Source organism: Trichosporon asahii, assembly GCF_000293215.1.
Source record: "Trichosporon asahii var. asahii CBS 2479 unplaced genomic scaffold scaffold00075, whole genome shotgun sequence".
In the NCBI taxonomy this organism is placed as follows: domain Eukaryota; kingdom Fungi; phylum Basidiomycota; class Tremellomycetes; order Trichosporonales; family Trichosporonaceae; genus Trichosporon; species Trichosporon asahii.
In genome coordinates this window covers 987,970-1,008,400 of record NW_014040850.1, presented here as the reverse complement: position 1 = coordinate 1,008,400, position 20,431 = coordinate 987,970, and the positions used below count along the sequence as shown (strand labels likewise).

At 60.7% G+C, this 20,431-nt stretch overlaps 8 protein-coding genes across 8 annotated transcripts; 4 read left to right on the top strand and 4 right to left on the bottom strand.

Annotated features, from left to right (window-relative positions):
- Positions 1-71: 71 nt before the first annotated feature.
- On the bottom strand, positions 72-896 carry A1Q1_05912 (uncharacterized protein; the record flags this gene model as incomplete). Its single annotated transcript, XM_014321121.1, has 2 exons — positions 72-697; positions 845-896. 2 exons carry the CDS (start codon positions 894-896, stop codon positions 72-74), a joined length of 678 nt encoding a protein of 225 aa, XP_014176596.1.
- Positions 897-1,181: 285 nt separating this feature from the next.
- Positions 1,182-2,708, top strand: A1Q1_05911 (uncharacterized protein; the record flags this gene model as incomplete). The annotated part of the gene is made up of 3 exons (XM_014321120.1): positions 1,182-1,395; positions 1,457-1,805; positions 2,132-2,708. 3 exons carry the CDS (start codon positions 1,182-1,184, stop codon positions 2,706-2,708), a joined length of 1,140 nt encoding a protein of 379 aa, XP_014176595.1.
- Positions 2,709-2,974: 266 nt separating this feature from the next.
- Positions 2,975-3,211, top strand: A1Q1_05910 (uncharacterized protein; the record flags this gene model as incomplete). The annotated part of the gene is made up of 1 exon (XM_014321119.1): positions 2,975-3,211. One exon carries the CDS (start codon positions 2,975-2,977, stop codon positions 3,209-3,211), a length of 237 nt encoding a protein of 78 aa, XP_014176594.1.
- A 700-nt stretch (positions 3,212-3,911) lies between these two features.
- A1Q1_05909 (glycine hydroxymethyltransferase) lies at positions 3,912-5,168 on the bottom strand (the record flags this gene model as incomplete). The annotated part of the gene is made up of 1 exon (XM_014321118.1): positions 3,912-5,168. The coding sequence occupies one exon, from the start codon at positions 5,166-5,168 to the stop codon at positions 3,912-3,914; it is 1,257 nt and encodes a 418-aa protein (XP_014176593.1).
- A 32-nt stretch (positions 5,169-5,200) lies between these two features.
- A1Q1_05908 (glycine hydroxymethyltransferase) lies at positions 5,201-5,556 on the bottom strand (the record flags this gene model as incomplete). Its single annotated transcript, XM_014321117.1, has 2 exons — positions 5,201-5,347; positions 5,443-5,556. 2 exons carry the CDS (start codon positions 5,554-5,556, stop codon positions 5,201-5,203), a joined length of 261 nt encoding a protein of 86 aa, XP_014176592.1.
- Positions 5,557-6,463: 907 nt separating this feature from the next.
- Positions 6,464-10,659, top strand: A1Q1_05907 (DNA topoisomerase 3-beta; the record flags this gene model as incomplete). The annotated part of the gene is made up of 8 exons (XM_014321116.1): positions 6,464-7,028; positions 7,090-7,421; positions 7,574-7,687; positions 7,779-8,218; positions 8,544-9,894; positions 10,210-10,335; positions 10,391-10,567; positions 10,615-10,659. 8 exons carry the CDS (start codon positions 6,464-6,466, stop codon positions 10,657-10,659), a joined length of 3,150 nt encoding a protein of 1,049 aa, XP_014176591.1.
- A 504-nt stretch (positions 10,660-11,163) lies between these two features.
- A1Q1_05906 (3-methyl-2-oxobutanoate hydroxymethyltransferase) lies at positions 11,164-14,337 on the top strand (the record flags this gene model as incomplete). Its single annotated transcript, XM_014321115.1, has 4 exons — positions 11,164-11,578; positions 11,619-11,754; positions 11,813-13,292; positions 13,420-14,337. The coding sequence occupies 4 exons, from the start codon at positions 11,164-11,166 to the stop codon at positions 14,335-14,337; spliced, it is 2,949 nt and encodes a 982-aa protein (XP_014176590.1).
- A 190-nt stretch (positions 14,338-14,527) lies between these two features.
- A1Q1_05905 (uncharacterized protein) lies at positions 14,528-16,564 on the bottom strand (the record flags this gene model as incomplete). The annotated part of the gene is made up of 3 exons (XM_014321114.1): positions 14,528-14,986; positions 15,050-16,415; positions 16,539-16,564. 3 exons carry the CDS (start codon positions 16,562-16,564, stop codon positions 14,528-14,530), a joined length of 1,851 nt encoding a protein of 616 aa, XP_014176589.1.
- Positions 16,565-20,431: the final 3,867 nt, after the last annotated feature.

Here is a 20,431-nt window from a genome sequence, read left to right as displayed (position 1 = left end):
CCCAGCTAAAGGGAGGGTCGGACAAGGAATATCGGTCACGTGACCCTAGTCTGGTGGAGGTCATGCCGCAGTTAGTTGTCGGCCATGACCCAGTCCCAGTTGGCGGGCTTCCAGTTGCCAGAAATCTCCTCGGGCTTGAACCACAGAGCGATCTCGTGGGCAGCGGACTCGGGGCCATCGGAGCCATGGATCGCATTGCGCCCGACGGACACGCAGAACTCTCCGCGAAGCGTTCCAGGCGCCGACTGCTGGGGGTTGGTGGCGCCGAGCATGGCGCGGCCCTGCTTGATGACGCCCTTGCCCTCCCAGACCATGGCGACAACGGGGGTGCCCTCGGTGATGTACTTAACGAGTCCGGGGAAGAAGGGGCGCGACGAGAGGTCAGCGTAGTGCTTCTCGGCGAGCTCCTTGGAGGGAGTAACGAGCTTGAGGCCGACGAGCTTGTAGCCACGAGCCTCGAAGCGGGCAATGATCTGGCCAACGAGCTGGCGAGAGACACCGTCGGGCTTGATCATGATGAACGAGCGCTCGTTCTCGGTGCCGGGGGCACCGCCGTGGGGGACAGCCTTGCCGTCAAGGCGGAGGGGGTTGCCGGCCATGTTGTAGAGCATGAAGCCGGTGACGGCACCAGCAGCGAGGGCGCCGGCCGAGTAGCGGGCGGCAGGCGAGGCGCGCGCCTGGGTAGAGAGCGCACGGACTGGGGTTAGTAACTGGTACTGAGATAGGAGCGGCTCGGCTCGGAGAAGCAGGACAGACGGGAACAGTTGTTCCTAACCCGCCTCTCGGAGCCACGATTATCGACATCGGACCTAAAGGAGACGAGCGCGCTCAAGGTAGTACCCACCAGAGGAGCGCGAAGCGGCACGGAGACCGACACGGACAGAGTTGGCGAACATTTTGATTTTGAGTGGGGAGGAGTGAGGTGACAACAGAGTTGAACGTGCTCCAATGTCGCTTGCGGCTGCTCGCACCTGCTCTGGCGGCCTGGCGCCTGACCTCTGGGGTCTGCCCTCGGAAAGTCGGGGGACGATCGACCAGTCATTGCCGTGCTAACTGCCACACCCTCTCATTCGCCGATCCTGTGGCAGTGAGCGCGAGGTGGAGGTACCTCCACTTTAGGTCTCCAATGCGGTGGAGGTCGTCTCTGGGATCTTTGATCTGTGCACTTGCCCATTGGGACAATGAGCATCGACGCTCCGGAATGCGGCATCGATATGGAGAGGGAAGACATGGCGAGCCCTGTGAGCTCGGCTGGCTCCCTCTTCGACGACCATGAGAATGCTGAGGTCATAGCGTCCCGGACCCCACCCCCGATACCCGGTCTCTCCGTCTTCCCCGGTCTCCTGCCGCGCGAGCTAGCCAGTGAGTTAGGTTGCAGTTCAAGCCTAACTCCCAGTAAGTACACTTACCGCGATATCGGAGGCGGACCACTTCGTCGGCGGCTGTCGTGACCAAGCAATGCTATTCAGTGCACCGCCCCCTGCGCCGTCCTCCATGCCGTCCCACATCCAGTCCCTCGACTCGGCGCTCATTCAGCTCCTCGATCCCCTTCTTCCCCCGAACGTACTCGAAACCGCCCTTCGACAACCCCTAGCCCGTCAAGCGATCTTGAACCTCTACCCGCCCGGGCAAGGGATCTCACCCCACGTCGACCTTCCTCGCCGGTACGCAGATGGCATCGTCGGTGTCTCGCTCACCGGCGGCTGCGTCTTGACGCTGCAGCGCGCAGACGACGCCATGAAGGAGACGGGGTATGGCGCAGCAACTGGAGAGCGGTACGACGTCTATCTGCCTCCGAGGAGCGTGTACGTGCTCTCGGGCGAAAGCAGGTGGGACTGGGCGCACGGCATCGAGGGGCGGACAGCAGACACCGTGCAGGATGAAGCCGGGGGAACGACAACGCTGCCGCGAGACATGCGAGTCAGTGTGACGCTGCGGTGGATGAAGGAGGGCGCGGGCCTGCTGGCCTGAGTCGGCTGTAGACAGATCCATATCTCTAGATATCTATAAAAGTGTATGTGTATGTATCAAGTTGGTTCCAAATCTCCGCCCTTCAGCTGTCCTTCAACTGCCTAGTGCGCGGCAGTCTTCTTCTTCTTGTTCTTCCTCTTCTTAGCTGCGCTCGTTCCAGGCACAGCAGACGCCTTGACGACCTCGGTGTCGACCTCGCTCGACTCGGCGCTGGCCTCGACCTTCTCCACCTCCTTCTCCTTGATCGCTACGGGTCGCTTGCTCATCGCCGCATTCTTCGCATTGTTGCGCAGCGTGAGGAGGTTCTGCGTCCACACCCTCGCAGCAAAGAGGCACGCGAAGAAGATGATGGCGACGGCGCGCGCGCTGCCCGTATCGACCTTCTGGACGCTGGCCGACCACGGCCCCGGAGCACCCGTCAGAGCCAGATAAATTGCGGCGGTGGCCATACTGCCCCATACGTCGAGCGTGCCCATGACGCCGCCGTTGAGGAAGGAGGGGGCACGGGGGACCCCGTCCCCAATACCCAGGAGCTGCGCGAGCCATCCGCCGCCGCACGTCGCGATCGGCGCGAGCACAATGCCGCTCCACGCCGGCAGGCCCTTCGACACTGCGGCCGAGGCCATGCCGCAGCTCCCGGTGCCGCGGAGGAGACCGTCGAGCGCGGCGAGGAGGAAGTTGAGCAGGAAGGAGGGCACGGCGGACACGATGAACTGCGAAATGCCGCTGGCGACTAGGAGCAGGTAGATCGAGACGTAAACGATCCACGGGCTGGAGGAGAGGAGCCACGCGGGTGGCGTGGAAAGGAGGATGCTAGTGAGCGTGCTGCCGCCCCCTGGTTGTTAGCCTCATATTTCCCGGCGGCACAGGTCATGGTGGCCCATGCGAAGACATCCAGCTACTCACAAGCCATAACGAGATATCCGGCGAGGCTCAGCAGCGCCGCCCGTCCCTTGGGCGCATTCTTGCTCGCCTGCGCCCACCCGAGCGCAACACGGAGGGCATGCACGCACCCGAAGCGAACGAAGGGGAAGAGCGTGTCGTGCACATTCGTGCTCTGGAGGTGGCCCACGAGCCTTGCGACCGGGACGATGGGGAGGTCCAGCGAGCCACTGGAGAGGGACTTGGGATCGATCTCGAGCTTGGTCAGGCCGAGGACGGCGAGGGACTGCAGCTCCGCAAAGAGCTTGCGGAGGAGGTGGACTGTGAGGCTGTTCTCGATCCCCATGCTGAGCGTTAGTTTTGGATCTATGCGTGTGGCGGAGTAGATATGCCGGAGCGGTGCTGGACGGGCTCGGCCATCCACGGCCCGGACCGAAGCCGAGTGCCCGAGGCCGCGCTTCTCCGAGCGCACCGTTAGACGGAGTAGTGGGACGACGGGAGAAGAGACGATGCTCACCTGAGTAGAAGTGTTGCTCTCTGCTGAGAGTTGAGAAGATGAGCGATGTGGAACTCTGCTCGAGCAGATATCGCGACCGGACCGTGAGCCAAGCCTTGCAGGCTGACCCTGAGGTCGCGCGACATGGCTTGAGCGATTTCTGCTTTACCCGGCCAAGCCGGCGCGGGCATCGGGGATTCCACCTTCTCGACTTCTGCGCAGCTGATGGATTCCCGCGAAATGCACGCATACTGCACACACAGCCGGTCGTAGATCGCGTGCAAAGGCACGGCACATGCTTCTAGGCTTCTGCGCAGAGGGGCGCAGAGGGCGCAAGCTAGGCGACGATCACTCAAACACACACACCGGGGCGCACTAGTGTCAGTGGCACCCATCGTCAGGAACGCCGACCTCCACCTGCGACTTTTTCTCTTCGACGTCCGTTGACAAATGCCTATATTCATCAGATGAATGATGTTGTACAAATAACTATGGTTGAAACCAGACCCAGACCTGCTGCATTGTAGGCAGAGGCATCTTTTACTACTACTACAGAATGCGCTTAGTCGAAGCGCTTGATGGTGGTGGTGTCAGGGACACCGGGGAGGGGGAACGAAGTGCAGAAGTTCTTGACGTCCTCCTTGAGCTGCTTGACCTCGCCAGCGACCTCGGCGTCGTTCTTGTACGCCTTCTCGAAGTCGGCGAGCTTCTTGGAGCCGGCCTTCTCCTGCGCCTTCAGGGAAATCTGGACGACACGGTGGAGGAACTCGGCAACCTGCTCAACATCCTTCTCCTTCATCGAACGCGACGTCAGAGCCGACGAACCGATACGAACACCTCCCGGAACGAGCGCGCTCGTGTCCCCTGCCACAGCGTTCTTGTTCAGCGTCACGTGGACCTCGTCGCAGATCTTCTCGATCTTGCTGCCGGTGAGGCCGATGGGGCGGAGGTCCCAGAGGATGAGGTGGTTCTCGGTTCCGTCGGTCTGGAGGCGGTAACCGTGCTTGAAGAGGACCTCGGCCATAGCCGCGGCGTTCTTGCGGACCTGGATAGCGTACTCCTTGAACGCGGGGTCGGCAGCCTGCTTGAGGGCGACGGCGATACCACCGATGGTGTTGTTGTGGGGGCCACCCTGGCAGGCGGGGAAAACGGCGGCGTTGACACGCGACTCCATGTCGGGCTCCTTGTCCTTGCGGAAGAAGATGAGACCAGCACGGGGGCCACGGAGGGTCTTGTGGGTGGTGGTGGTGACGACGTCACAGTAGTCGAAGGGCGAGTTCTGCTCGGCGGCAGCAACGAGACCCGAAATGTGGGCCATGTCGGACATCAGGTAGGCACCCTGCTTGTCGGCGATCTCGCGGATCTTCTTGTAGTCCCAGTCACGGGGGTAAGCGGAGCCACCGCAGACGACGAGACGGGGCTTGAAGATGTTGGCGTTGGTCGAGAGCTGCTCGTAGTCAACGTAGCCGGTCTGGGGGTCGACACGGTAAGGGAACGACTGGAAGTAGATCGACGAGGCGGTGATCTTCTTCTTGGCGGTGTAGTAACCGTGGGTAAGGTGGCCACCGTCGGGGAGACCGAGACCCATGACACGGTCCTGGGGGTTGATGAGGGCAGTGAAAGCAGCAAAGTTGGCAGTCGAACCAGAGTAGGGCTGGACGTTGACGCCCCACTTGGCGGGGTCAAGATTGAAGGCCTTGAGGGCACGCTCGCGGGTGAGGTTCTCGAGCTGGTCAATGTACTCGTTACCACCGTAGTAACGGGCACCGGGGAGACCCTCAGAGTACTTGTTGGTGAGGATCGAGCCGTTGGCCTGCATGACGGCGAGCGAGGTCAGGTTCTGGCGAAAAGTCAGTAAAATGGTCCAACGTGCGTGCGCCCCCCCCCCCCCTCGGAGGCAATGAGCTCGAGACCGGAGAACTGACGCCAGGTCTCCTTCTCAATGAGGTCGTTGACCTCGGGGTCGTACTGCTCCAGAGTCTGGTACAGCATGTTGTTCTGCAATGGGTGGTCAGCATTTCTGAATTTTCTGGCAGGAGGCTGAACTAGCGTCTGCGTGGCACGATGCCGACGCTAGTGGCAGTGACACTCACAAAGTCCTGGGGGACGGGGACGGAAGACGACATCCTGACGAAGGGCCTAACGGTGTTGGCGGAGAGGGAGGTGCGGAGGAGGGGGGAGGAGACGAGAGACCTCAGAAGGGGCATTGATGGAGGTGAAAAGGGTAGGAGAAATAGAAAAAAGAGTTATATAGGAGGGGGGAGAATCGGGCGGTGAGACTGGGAGATGCCGAGTCGAACTACACAGGGTATGTGTCTAGAATGCAGAGGGCGGAGAGAGGCAGGGAGGGCCAGGCGGGGCTACGGATACGGGCTTACGGGGGACGGTGGCAGACGCCAATAGCAATCGGGGGACCCAGGGTACAGCCACTGGATGAAAAGGTCGCGAGCGGGTTTAGTTGGCCCGGTCTATCACGAGAAATTCAGAAATTCTGATTCCGCGTGAAAGGAAGCACTGCAAGCACGCACTTCGCAAGGCGTGGTCGGTTTCTTGGAAAAAAAATTGACGAATTTCGTGCAGTTATTCCTAACTAGGCACGGAGCTCAGACTCGTCGGCAAATGGGACGGCGAGTGCGGCTGTGGACGGACAATGCTAGACGCCGAGATGATGCGGGCTTCTGTGTCGTCAGTCCCCACCCCGCACATACCCTGATCGATGCATGCAATCGTCTCCATTTCAGCGGTGCGAGCAGCTGTCATCCACCGGATCACCCGGATCTGCATGCATCCACTCGCCGAAACACGACTCGATTCCGAGCGGACTGCGCGCGGATCGTGGCTCCCGCAGCCGTGCGCTTCTCACACACTCCGGTGACACACAAGAAGCTACGGAAGCCACACACGGCTCACACAGACGGCGCTTGCTCCGTGTGGCTCGCGCAGTCCGCTTTCTCGGGGTCGACGACGACGACTCGACTCACCTGAGCGTTGATCGGAGGCGTGAGATTGGTTGATGCTTACAGTTCGAGGACGACTGTAGAGCAGTATGCAGGGAGTTGCGTTGGTGCGAGCGTTGGTTGGGAGATAACGATTGTGCGGGGAGTCGATCACGGGATGCACGTTGCAAGGTCTATATACAAAGTGGGACCGGTGCCGCTTGCTGATCCGGTCGAATGTCCAACGTCCCCCAACGGATTGCATGATAATTCCCGGTGGAGGGTTGTCAGGTACCGCGGATACCGCTATCGGCTCGCACATCTGTTGGAAAATCACCCACGCTTCGAACGCGATACACGGACATATCCACAAGGTGCGGCGCCAGGACCGTGGCCTATTTTCCAAGGCGTGCAGGTGGTATTTCCAAGGTTCAGGCCTGGTGCCGGCGCGCAAGCCGCATTGCGTCGAGCTCCGGCCCATGTCCGGAAATCCGGTCCATCGATTGCAGCCAACCAATCTCGATCCCGAAACGCAGCGCCTAGCCCCCACCTCCTTGCACATTACATTGCCGCTTGCATCGACTCGCGAATGTTCATGTACGCTTCTGCCCGACATGCGATCCGTGATAGATCAAGCATTGCCGCTGCCCACATGTGCCCACACAGAGAACGGCCGCCACGCATGCCACGGCGTAACGTCATCCCAGGCACCTCCACTCTGCGGGGTCAAATCCACGTGACATGTAAACAAACTCCGGTGGAGGTCTACAGGAGATGACCGGACTGCAACTTGTGTGCTTGCAGTGTCCGACACGTTATCATCGCTCAACGATTTCACGGATCTCTCGAACGGCCCTCCGCCCGCACTTGCTCGCGCGACCGGACTTGCGCCGTGGATAAAGACATCCACGCCAGCAAATGCCCGTGCGAGAATGAAGGTTCTGTGTGTCGCGGAGAAGCCCAGCATCGCAAAGAGCATCACGGCCATCCTCTCCGAGAACAACTTCACCTCGCGCCAGAGCGGGCACCAGTACATTCGCAACTATGACTTTGACTACAACCTCCCGCCCCCGCTTGGCGGAGGTCGAGGAACTGATTTTACGGTTACTAGTGTATTGGGCCATCTGACCAGCCTCGTGAGTGCTCGTCGTTGGTGGCGCTGACGGGCAGGACTTTCCGGACGACTATCGCAAGTGGCACTCGTGCGACCCATTCCAGCTGTTCGACATCCCAGTGGTCACTTCGGTGTCATCGGTAGGTACCGGATTGTCCTGAGCTGACCTGTCAGGATATGAAGAGGGTCGAAACCAACTTGAAAAGCGAAGCTCGCCGCGCCCAGATCCTAATGATATGGACGGATTGCGACAGGGAAGGCGAGCACATTGGCTCTGAGATTGAGTCCGTTTGTCGCAGGTCGAACCCGAATATCACCGTAAAGCGGGCGAGATTCAGCGCCATTATTGCAGCGTGAGCTACTATTATCCCTTCTACAGCTGACGCTCAGTCAGATACACCAAGCATGTCGGCAAGCAGGCAACCTCGACGAGAACCAGGCGAAAGCTGTTGAAGCACGCACCGAGCTGGATCTCCGTATCGGTGCTGCGTTTACGCGCTTTCTGACGCAGACCCTGCAAATCCGTGTTCCAGAACTCGGTGATCAGAAGCTCGTCAGCTATGGTCCGTGTCAGTTCCCCACGCTCGGTTTCGTCGTCGACCAATACAACCGCGTGCAGTCGTTCGTTCCCGAGCAGTTCTGGTACATCTCCGTCACGTGCGAGCGTGATAGTGGGGATGGGGAGACGTTCAAGGTCGAGTTCAAGTGGCGAAGAAATCACCTCTTCGACCTCGACGTCGCTGTACTGCTCTGTGAACGATGCATCGAGGACCCAACGGCGACAGTGTTGAAGGTCGAGGAGAAGCCGACAACGAAATGGTGAGCGCTTTGAAGACCTGTTTAGCTGATACCAGGAAACCTCTTCCTCTGACCACGGTTGACTTGCAGCAGTCTGGGTCACGACTTCTCGGCATGACTCCGAAACGCATCTTGGACGTGAGTGGCGAGGTAGGACGTGTCTAACAGCAGGTTGCCGAGAAGCTCTACCAGAAGGGATTCCTGAGTTACCCTCGTACCGAGACAGACCAGTATGACAAAGCGTTCGACTTCATGGCTCTCATCCGCAAACAGGAGCTGAATAGAGAGTGGGGAGACTACGCCAAGAAGTGAGTTAAGCCATGTCAAAGGAAGCTGACCAACCCAGGTTGCTGGACGGAGCTTTCCAGACTCCCCGCAACGGACGAAAGAACGACAAGGCACATCCCCCGATCCACCCCACGAACGGAGCACAGGGTTTGGAGGGTGAGGAACGCAAAGTCTACGAGTTCGTCACGCGTCGTTACCTTGCCTCGTGCTCCAAGAACGCGGAGGGCATGCAGACAACGGTTGAGATCGAGATTGCGGGCGAGTACTTCCATGCGAGCGGCGTCATCGTCAAAGCGCGCAACTACCTCGAGGTCTACCCGTACGACAAGTGGAACAGCAACCCGATTCCCGACTTCCAGGAAGGCGAGCAGTTCGTGCCGGACGAGTGCATGCTGAAGGAGGGCGTCACGACGGCACCAAACTACCTGACAGAGGCGGACCTCGTCGGCCTCATGGACAAGAACGGCATCGGGACGGATGCCACGATTGCGGACCACATCGCCAAGATCATCGACCGCGAGTACGTCTTAACGAAAACCCAGCAGAAGACCAAGTACCTCGTGCCGTCTATGCTGGGCATTGGGCTAGTGGAGGGCTTCAACGCTATCGGCTTTGACCGCTCTCTCAGTAAGCCACACCTAAGGCGCGAGACCGAACACCGCATGCAGCTCATCTGCGACGGCCAGCAGCGCAAGGGCGAGGTCATCGATCTGAGTCTCGAGGAGTATAGGGAGGTCTACGTCAAGGCGAAGCGCGAGTTTAACACGGTCGTCGATTCGGTCAAAAACTACCTCCATGGAGAAGGGGAGGCGCAGGAAGCTCTCCGCGCAGCTGCGCGGGGTGGTCGCGGGGCTCGAGGTGGTACGCGTGGAACTCGGGGCACCAGAGGAACACGCGGCGGTCGTGGAGGTGGCCGCGGAGCTGCACCTCGAAATTCTCCGGACTACGACGATGACGATGACGATGACTTCGGTGGACCGCCTCGCGGTGGAGGAGCAGTACGCAGTACATCAACTCGCGGGCGTGGAGCAGCTCCGGCCCCGACTCGTGGTACAACCAGGACACATGATGGCGGAGACAATGAGCCTCCCTGTTGCCAGTGTGGCACGCCCGCCGTCGAGAGGACGAGCAACAGTGCCGCAAACCCAGGGCGACAGTTCTACGCCTGCCCTAAACCTCGTGAAGAGCAGTGTGGGTTCTTTGTGAGTTTCATTCCCGCATCGGAAGCTAACTCTTCTCAGCAATGGGCCGACGAGGCTGGCCGTGATGGTGGCGATGGGCCCGCGCCAAAGCGACCGCGCACAGCTGCACCGGCTGCACCGGCGGCCCCCTCGCGGGACGATGATGCCCCGCCTCGCCGTCCCACGGGCGTGCGGGGCATCGTGCGCTGCGACTGCGAGCTCGAAGCTGTACGCAACACGACAAAGAACGGCGCCAACAAAGGACGCCGGTTCTGGAAATGTCCTAGTAGCGCGCGGGCTAGTTGTGGCTTCTTTGCGTGGGATGACGGGGAGGAGGACGAGGGCCCAAGCGGAGGCGGCGGGGGAGGGGGCGGTGGTGGCAGCGGGGAGTGCTTCAAGTGTGGCCAGGCGGGCCACTGGGCAAATGCCTGTCCGAACGAAGCCGGCAGCTCCCGGGGAGGAGGGCGGTCATACGGTCAAACGTCGCGAGGTGCAGCTCGAGGAGGAGGCGACGGGGGTGAGTTAGCTGACTCTAGGCCGCAGATAGCTGACAACCAGGCTGCTTCAAGTGTGGCGAAGAGGGCCACTGGTCAAGCGAGTGTCCCAACGAAGGTGGCGGCCCACAAGGCGGTCGGTCAAACAACACGTCTCGCGGAGCTGCCCGGTCAGGTGGGGCTGATGGAGGTGAGGCAGCTAAGTTTTAGCCTCTTCCAGCTGACTTCAGGATGCTTCAAGTGCGGCGAGGAAGGACACTGGGCCAGCGATTGCCCGAAAGAGCAGAACGGTGGAGGGTACTCTGGTCGTTCCACACGCGGTCGCGGCGGCACTCGCCGTGGGGCCACGCGTGGCCGCGGTCGGGGACGAGGGGGTGGCCGCAGTGGAGGCGGAGGCGGAGGAGATGGTGAGTCGCATGCAAGTATGATACGACTGACCACAGACTGCTACAAGTGCGGTCAATCGGGACATTGGGCGAACGCCTGTCCCAACGCATAGACATTGTACTCACTATTTGCATCAGCACACTCGCATATTTCTTGGTAATTCTGGCATTTGGCACGAGATGCATTTGTATTCTAGAACGCGGAGCGAGGAGAGACGCGCAGGCTCTGACGATCTGCGACGACGTACCATTGGCGGGCGCCTCTCGTGTCACCGGTGCCCACCACACGAGCCCCAAGATGTCGTTGGGGACGCCAAGGCTCCGCGGCATAGTTGTTCGTCGTACGGCTGACACATGAATGTTCGTACGAGCAAGGAGTTCGGCAAATAAGATGACCGATGGAGACCGGATGCAAGTTACCGGCCCGCGGTGCGTAAGGCGGCGGCTCTCATAGGATGCAGGGCGGGCACCTCCACCAAGCGGCCGTCATGCCTCCACCGGCTCACGTGTGCGTCCAGTATTTTGGTGGTCATGGAATACGCAGGAGACCGCAAAAGTTCCAAGCCGGCGGATCTGGCTTTCAACGTTGCCTCATTCCCCAAGTGCTTGCTTTTACAATGATTCCACGGATACTCGCACGCCCACCGAGGGCGCCGCGGGTGCACGCCGTGTCCAACCCGACTACGACTTTGCTCAGGCGACACTACGCAAAGCCGAAGGATAAGCAGTCCATTGTCGACGAGCCGCCACACACCGAGCCGATCCTCGACCCCAGCTTTGCCGCACTCATGAACGACGTCAACATGTCTCTCAAGCGCGCGAAGCAGGGGGAGAAGTCCTACGTCGCCGAGAAGGATATCACGCCCGTTCCTGCGTCCGAGCAGCCCGCCGAGGTCGAGGAGGGGGAGGAGGATGCGCAGGCGCCTCGCCGCCCACCACGCCGGTCCCCGGCCGCGATGTTCGGAACGAAGAACATCGGCATGATTGTTCTTCCCGACTGGCTAATCGAGGGTGTTCAGAATGAGGTCGAGCGTGAGTTGGCCATCCGGAAAGCGAACTGACAGATATCCAGAGGTCGACAACCGCCGCATCGTTCGCGAGAAGTATCTCGAAATGCTCGAGCCGAAGAAGGAAAAGAGCGACAAGACCAACTCGCGCAACACGGAGCAGCACGCTCTTGCGCGTGCTGCTGCATTTCTGCCTGCGCAGTACGCCGCTGTCGCTAACGTCCTCCGCGAGCTCCGTACCCGCGTCGGTGACATCAAGGGCCCGATCCTCGAGACGACAGACGGCATTGCCCCGGGACTCTGGTAAGCTCCGACGTGCTCTTACGAAGCTGACCCCCAGGGCTGCGACCGAGGAGCTCGGTGTCGACGCTATCCGCGAGTTCACTTTGATTCAGCGCACACGATGGGGTCTCGCTCTCGCTGAGCGCTTGGCGCAGCCGCTCGCGATCGATGTGAACCTGGACGAGATGGACTTTAAGCGTGACATTTCGTTCGCTGGTTTACCTCAGCCGCCCCAGGTTGCGATGAGCACGTTCATGATGTCGATGCTCCCGACTGCGCAGTCTCGTCGCGACCACCTCAAGCAGCTGCTCGAGACGGACGCAGAGCATATCGTGGTCGTGGACCGCGGCTCGACCGAGGTGTGGGAGGCGATGGACGCCGCGCGCACCTTCTTGATGGAGCACAGCACGCCCGAGCACCCTCTGCACATCACGGCTCCCTGCCCGCACCAGTTCACCTGTCCCCGCGCCGGCACCCGTGAGGCGTGCAGCTTTATCCAGAAGGTTCAGCGCCCGCCCTTCCTCCGCCGGACGAAGCACGCGAAGCGTGGCGAAGAGAACATAACGTACTCGTACCTGATCATCTCCCGCGGCGAGCGACCAAAGAGCACAGCGACGGCTGGCCGGTTCGGAGTTGTCGCGGCCGAGCTCGAAGCGAAGAAGAAGGCAAAGGCGACCAAGCGTCCCGAACTTGTTCCCGTCGAAGGCGGGGAGAGTGGTGCGTTCGAGGTTGTCAACACGGCCGCGATGGAGTACGAGGTCCCGCCGGCCGAGTCCCTCGACGACCCCGCGCTCGTGCAATCCCTGCGCGAACAGGCATACTCCTGGCCCCGCCTTATTGCGCAGCCGATGAAGCGCTCCGGCCACGTCGTCATGGACATGTGCGCGCCCTCGGGTAACCTCGAACGTAGGCGCTACGCCAAGTCAACCGGCAAGCAGGAGTACTACGACGCGCGCCGTACGGCCTGGGGCGATCTCTTCCCGCACGAGTCGAAGGCGAAGATCGAGGTCCGCGACCGCGGTATTATTCACCTGAAGAAGACGCTGAGCGAGGCGGAGTTGATCGAGCAGGAGCGCGACATCAAGCGCAAAGAGAAGGCGAAGCGGGAGGCGGCCAAGCTCGCCGCGAACACGGGCAAGGCCCCTCCCCCTCCCCTGCTTGAGCCCGCTGAGCCAACCCAGTCCGTCTACGCCGAGCCACGCACGGTTAAGGGCAAGAACGGCCTCGCATTCGAGAGTACAGGTGACCCCGAACTCGATGCGCTGTACAAGCAGCTGGGCATTGCGCCCGTCGTCGCCGAGCCCGTCATGGGCTCTCCCGAGGGCATGACGGAGGAGGAGGAGATGGAGCAGGAGCTCGAGCGCATGTTCGGCACTTTCGACCCGCCCCCCGCCGAACCGGAGCCGATGCCCACCTCGAAGCGTGGGCGGAGACAGGCCGAGGCGGAGCTGACCGACGTGCGCTTCTCGCGTCGTGGCCGGGTGGGAGCGGGCGAAGGAGAGGGGAGAGCGCGAGTACTCCACCTCCGCTTTTGCGTTGGGACGGCGGCCAATGTCGACCCTCGCCCGCCCGGCTGTCTCGCAGACAGGCCTGGGTGTCCAGAAACGCTTCATGTCCGCGCGTCCTGCTGAGCTCAAGGGCCGGCCGAAACTCACCGTCGGCGCGCTGCAGAAGCAGTACGCCTCTGGCACGCCCATCTCCGTCCTGACCGCATACGACTACCCGACCTCGCGCCTCTGCGCCGACGCAGAGGTAGACATCATCCTCGTCGGCGATAGCCTGGCGCAGGTCGCGCTCGGATACCAGTCCACGACGGAGCTGACGCTGTCCGAGATGTGCCACCACATCCGGGCCGTGCGGCGCGGCAGTGGCTCGTCCTTCATTCTGGCCGACATGCCGTTCGGGTCCTTCGAGGCGAGCGTCGAGGAGGGCGTGAAGAGCGCCGTCGAGCTGGTGAAAGCGGGCGCGGACGCGGTCAAGATCGAGGGCGGGGCTGAGACGCTCCCCCTCGTCCGCAGGCTGACGTCGTTCGGCATCGCCGTCATGCCCCACATTGGCCTGATGCCGCAGCGCGCCGCAAGCACGGGTTACAGAGTGCAGGGCAAGCAAGCCTCGGCTGCCCTCGACCTGATCCAGCTCGCGCGCGACTTTGAGGCCGCCGGCGCCTTTGGATTGCTCCTCGAGGCGATTCCGCACCAGCTCGGCGCTCTCATCACTGCCAAAGTTGGCATTCCCACCATCGGCATTGGAGCGGGTAACCAGACGAGCGGGCAGGTACTCGTTCTCACCGATCTGCTCGGCACGTACGGGTTCGACGCGGACTGCAAGGCGCCCAAGTTTGTGAGGCTGTATGCGCAGAGCGGGGAGAAGGAGGCGGACGCCGTGAGGCAGTACATTGCCGATGTGCGCGATCGGAGCTTCCCCAAGACTGGGGAGGAGACTTACACCATGCCGGAGAAGGAGCTGGGCGAGCTCCGCCGCCTGGTCGACGAAATGGATTAAACCACTAGCAACTTCACTACTCTTGTACCACCCCCACATTGAAACTCATGTATGCATCGCTCTTGATCATTGCGTCTCGGACAGATTCTGACTTTGATACATTTCGTTGTTCTTCTAAATGGGACATTATACTTGTTGGGATGGGCACCAGCGTGCGCTGACCCTCGCTTTCGCTCAGCCTCCGCGCGGATCATTCCTTCGCGGCCTTCTCGATCAGCGCCCGCCATCGGCGCTGCGTCTCGATGCTGTCCCGGAACACCTCGTACTTGGCGTCGAGCAACTTCTTCTCGCGGCGACCCAGCTCGCCATCGCGAGGCTCGATGCGCTTCGCCGGCTTGGTCATCTCGACCATGATGTCCCAGAGGCGTGCGCCGTGCTGCTGCGCGACCTGGTCCGCCTCCTCCTGCGTCTTGATGCCGTGACCTTCAGCCTGAGCGGCTTCGTGCGCGAAACGGCCCAGCATGGCTGAGCCGAGCGGCACGGCGGCGGCGGGGTTCGGGGGAATGACGACGGGCATTTGGAGCACAGTTGCGAGCAGACGCATCAGCGGCCCGTTCTTCGCCTGAGAGCCGGACATGTACACTGCGTCAATCTTGTGGCCGCACTCGTTCATCGTGTCCACGATGTGGCGTGTTTGCAGCGCAATCGCCTGGGGTTAGCTATGCCAGGGTAATAGCTCCGATGGTTCATGGGCTCTCAGCCTCACACTCACCTCCAGGGTCACGTTGAACTTCTCCGCAAGATCATCGAGCGAGTCATCCAGCTCCAGGCCAGTGATCATGCCCTTCATTTTCGGGTCGGCGAGCGGGGAGCGGTTCCCGTGCAGGTCGGGGTAGAAGTGGAGATCCTTTGTGAGATGGGTGAGAGTAGGCGCGCCAGCGCGCTCCTGCATCTCCTCGAGCCGGTGCCCGAGCACCTCGTACTGCGACACGCCCTGCTTCTTCGCCTCCTCCTTCAGTTTGGGGTATGCGGGATGGGTGGTAATGACAAAGTCGATGAGCTGACCTGTCGAGCTCTGCCCGCCCTCGTTCATCCAGTTGCCCGGGAACACGGCGTTGCGGTACGGTCCCCAGACTCCGGGCACGCTGATGCCGTCCTCGCTCTGGACGATGTGGCACGTCGACGTTCCCGCGCATGCGGCGAGACGGTGCGACGCGTCCTCCATCGTCGGCTGGGGCTCCTCCTCTCCCTTTGCGTTCGTCGCGCGCGCAGCGACTGTACCGATCCAACCAGAGTAGGCATCGATGACGGCCGATCCGACCGCGGTACCCTCCTTCAGACCCAGATCCGCCGCCGCCTGCTTGTCGAGACCCTGGCCAACGGGCTGTCCAGCAGAGAGTACGAGGCCATTCTTGCCCGGGATGCCGCCGACCTGGATGAAGTCACGCTCGACGATGGAGTCGAGGCCGATCTTGCCGAAGAAGCGCGCGCTCCAGCCGTCGTGGGAGATCTCGGTCGTTCCACCGTGAGTCATCTCGGTGCCCGGCGGGACGTACGAGAACTTGCATGCGAGGGAGCAGTTGCTGCGCGCCTTGCTTCCCGTCGCCCGGAAGGTGAGGTAGTCGGGGAGATCGAAGAAGTTTGCCTTTTCGAAGAGACCCGAGTCCATGTGCTTCTTGAGCCAGAGCGTCTTGGGCGTCTCCATCTCGAGACTCATGGTTCCACCGACGAAGGAGAGAACAGCCTCGGCAGTCGCGTTGATCGTGTCCGCCTCCTCCTCGGCGCGGTGGTCTGCCCACAGGATGACGTCAAACTCAGACTTCCCCGTCTTGCCCAGGTTCGAGTCGTCCTCCTTGCCGTTGGAGATGCGCGAGACCGACATGGGCGTGCCATCGTCATCGACAACGGCGAGGGAGCACGTAGCGTCGAAGCCGACACCCTTGACTGAGGCGGGGTCAACGCCAGACTCCTTCAGTACAGCCTTGCTGCACGCCGACAGCGCGTCCCAGATGTCGCTCGTCGACTGCTCGAAGATTCGGTGGTCGCTCGAGGAGCGTTGCGTCTTCGTCGCCTCCGAGTGCTCAGACAGAAGCGTGCCCTCCCGGTCGACGAGACACGCGCGCGCCGAGCCAGTTCCACTGTTTGTCAGCCGTTGTGTCTTCCTCGTCTTCCCTCGGCGTTCCCACACTGGGCTCTGCCGAAGCCCGGCTCTCCCTCTTGAGAGCTCCCGAGCCGCCATCCCGTCAACAAGCCCGACTTACACGTCGAATCCGATGAAGTACTCCATGGTAGGTGTATCGTGAAGTGTGTGGAGTCAGAAGGGGAAGGGGCGATCGTGACGTCTTGCTGACACCGTAGTGAGAAAGTGTCCGCTCACGATGTGGCAGGCAGGCAACAGCCGGCAACTGCCGCATTATCGGTGATTAATCATTCCTCGGCGCGGCCCGGCTACTTGCGCGCTCTTGCCACTGCGTCCGAACCGGACCTACAAGCGGGTCGTACCTGCCCGCTCAAGACTCGCCGACGCCGGAAACGGAAGCAAATGCAGCACGTGATTGATGTCACGTGAAGCAATGGTGACTTATGTAAGTGGCACAAATAAGCTTCTCCAGAGCAGGATCGATTGTGATCAGCGAGAGCGCGGGATTGGCTTGGCCGTTTGTTTACGAGCTGGTGCACGCACCCGCGGTAGCCTCGAGTTTCTTGGCGTCCGTACCATGGACGCGTCCATTGATGAGACGCGCACCACTACGGCAAGCGTGAAACATCCCCACACCGCCCCGAGGGTGGCCCCGAGCCTCGGGCCTCGGGTCGTTGTTCGATCGAGTATTGAGTGCAGATCATCTGTGCCGTCGACTGTACCGGAGGGGCAGACGGATGGCACACGCGCATACACATGGGCACACATATGGGGACAGAGATGGACATAAGAAACTGTAAAAGCACGCAAAGATAGTCAGCTTACGACATGTACGTACGCCGAAAGTTTGCACGCTTGTCGCTTTGTCTCGGGCCCTGGGCAGCGCTACACCGGCGCCGTCGTTGAACGGAGCACGAAGCACCCCCGTTGCCACCGCTTGTTCGCTCGGTTACCCCCAACCGCCGTCACTCGCACGACAGCGAGCGGGCAGAATTGCGGAGCCCGCAGCATCTGGAACCGGGCACTGGGCATGCCCGTTCTGCTCATGCAACTTCGTTGCCGCCGGAGGGGTGTAAGGTTCGGATTGCGTTCCTGTTTTTCGCCTCTTGGGTGCCTACTTGGTGTCTCCTGCGTACTTTCAGCCGGATTCTCGTGAGACGGCTGCGTATCTATTGCTGCTGAAAACTTTGTTTAGGTTGTAGCTGTGGTCGTATTCTCCGCGCTCTCCGCTTTGCCAGTGGATGACGACGAGCGATGGCGACGGCATGAGAGGCACACATGAGACGACATCGTAACTCTCCAGTGAGGAACGCAGGCACATGTGAGTTTGGCGAACTCTGCGCTCGGCGGAGGCTGAGCCTGCTGAGCCTGCTGCCTTATAGTTGCATTCTAGCAAGCCACAAGATTGCGGTAACTCCAAGCTTTCTCCAAGCTCTGCTAAGCATCGCCCAGAACTGAATCTTGCGAGACAGCGGCAGATGGCGACTCTACTGATTTGTTCCGTAGCCAGTCTGCCTCACTTTCAAGTTTCCCCAATTCCAAAGGCATGCACATTTGGACACGCCAGTTCCACGCTTCCAGGTCCATGGGAGCCGTTCCCAGTCGTTGGCGGTGGGCGAGTGGGTTAGCAATAGCCTGGACTGGCCAGACTTTTTTGTGGCGTGAGTGCGTGTGCGTCTGCTTCGGCATCTGCGATCCGAGATGGATGATCCGAGTCTGGGGGTTGCGGCATGGCCCCAGATCACGGCTGGCCAGACTACTGGCATCGATGTTGTCTAATCGCTTTCGAAATTGCGTATCACCTCTCTAAGACCCGAGTGCCCCAAATCAATTCGAGCATAGGGGAGCGGCGCAGATCATCATTGTAAGCCGATCTCAAGTCGCAGCGGGGCTACGCATTTCTCAGTGGTGCGAACGGAGCCAAATAGAAGAGCACATGGACGCCAATCAGGCTGCAGAAGATGGCCTGCGCAGTAGACTCGCTGCGAGCGTCGTGATGACATACATCATCGAAGGCTCGGTCCTGCTGTGCGCCTCCTTTTCTTTCGCCCACAAGTCCGATCCGTGCGGAGAAACAAACGCCTTGCATGGGTTTGTGATCTGCCAGTTGGCCACAGGGTGCGGCGCAGCTAACGTATTGATTAGCATGGCTGAAACGCGCACGCGCTGGCCGCGCTCCGCTGGCACTCGCGCGCAGCCCCCGTTCGATACAGACAGTCCTACGGACCACCCCGGCTCACTAGCGCAGGGAAGCGTGGTTTGGAACGCAGCTCGCAGTCAATTCAGTCATCTTCTGCAATCCCTGCCGTGCTCCTTCCAGGTCACCCGGCACCCGGTGGCACTCAGCAAGACTTGCACCACACATCCGATCGCATCCAGCTCGCCAGTGACTGCCAACTGCACGATGGGAAGTCACGAAGCTAACCTTGGCTTCGGCTCGAGCTCAAAGCTTCACTCGGTGCATGGAGAGTTCGTATAGCCATCGTGCGACCGTAACCTGCTGAGCGTCGCAGACCCAGTCCCTCCTCGACTGGCTCGCGGGGTACAGCCGGGGGAGCCGGACTGGGCGTTCCCCACTTCGATGAGGATTCCGTCGTGTGTTCAAACACGCTTCGACCCTGCGTCCCCAGGGCGAAAACAGGGTCGCGAGAGGGTTCGGCAGGCCCCGCTCATTAGCGTGCTCCGAGCATGCTGACCGGAAGAACTACGCACACACCCCGCAGACACAGACGAAGGCGGCAGAGCCTTACGCCCATCAGCCCGCGACGCATCAGCCGCATCCCACACCTCGGACCTGTCTCATGGCAGGCGCAGGGCGCCCTGAGAGCCATCCCTGAGGACCCTCGATTGTGAGACTGCAAGTAGCAGGCGGTCCATTCACTGGCGTCTCATCCATCCTCGATCCCTCGTCCCCATCCGAGCACCCTTGACGTATCGCGCGTAGAAATCCTGCTGCAAACACTCCGACACTCGTGACGCCGCGCGCCGACTCATCCCACGACCCTCCTTCTGGCTTTCGACTGATGCGCAGTTCCTCCACCCCCCTGAGCAGAATCTCACGCCAGACGTCAGATGTGACTGACAGAGCTCGAGCGGGCTAGCGCACGTAGCCTGCCGAGGTGACATGGCGCTACGTACACTACGCTTTCAGGACCTCAGCATGGTAATCCTGCTTTGACTTATTGTTACCCGTGAACCCAACTCTGTTCTTTCCTGGCTAGTGCCTCGCTTTCTCCTCTTCGGCCTCAGGCCGGGCACGTCTCCAAGAAGGCCTGTGGGACCACGATGCAACGGGCCTTGGCACTACATCTGCCTTTGCACCTCTGCCGCAGCGCTGCCGCCGAGGGGAGATAACCTGCTCACTGTCTGCGCTTACCTTGTGATTCTCCCATCAATCCTATCCCCTCCCTTTCCTACATTTCTCATCACCCCATCGACACCTCTCCCTCCCTTCTTCTGCCTTTCAACTCGGTTTTGCTCCGGTTCCTCGCTCCTCGAACCGGTTTACCTCCCCCGCCCCCACGCTCTCTTGCTCCTTAATACTCGTTCGCTGATCGACACATACCTGTCGACCTTGTTCCCGGTATCCCGACTCTTGACTTGTTCAATTTCACCTTTAATCGCTCGACAACGACTACTTTCGAGCTTTGTTCATCTTCGACAAGAGTCTCCAAGCACCACAGTTCAGCCTCGAGACTCCCCTTCTTCTGTGACGCCTGCCATCGCACAGACCGATCCAAGTTCGCTTCGTTAACAACACCGACGACCCGGACTTCGACATTATTTCTGCCGTTTGTTTCCCTCCCGAGTACCCTCTAATCTCTATCACTACGGAGTAAGTCATGCCGCAGGTTGGCTTTTATGCGCTGTATTGGAGTCGCTCGATCCTAAAGTTGTGATCCCAAAGTCGCAGCAGTCCATGCAGAGGCCATGTGTGGCCGTGTGGCTCTGTGGCTGTTTGCGGGTTGTTACGGTCGTAGCTTTCCGGCTGCTTCGTTTCGCAAGCACGGTGTG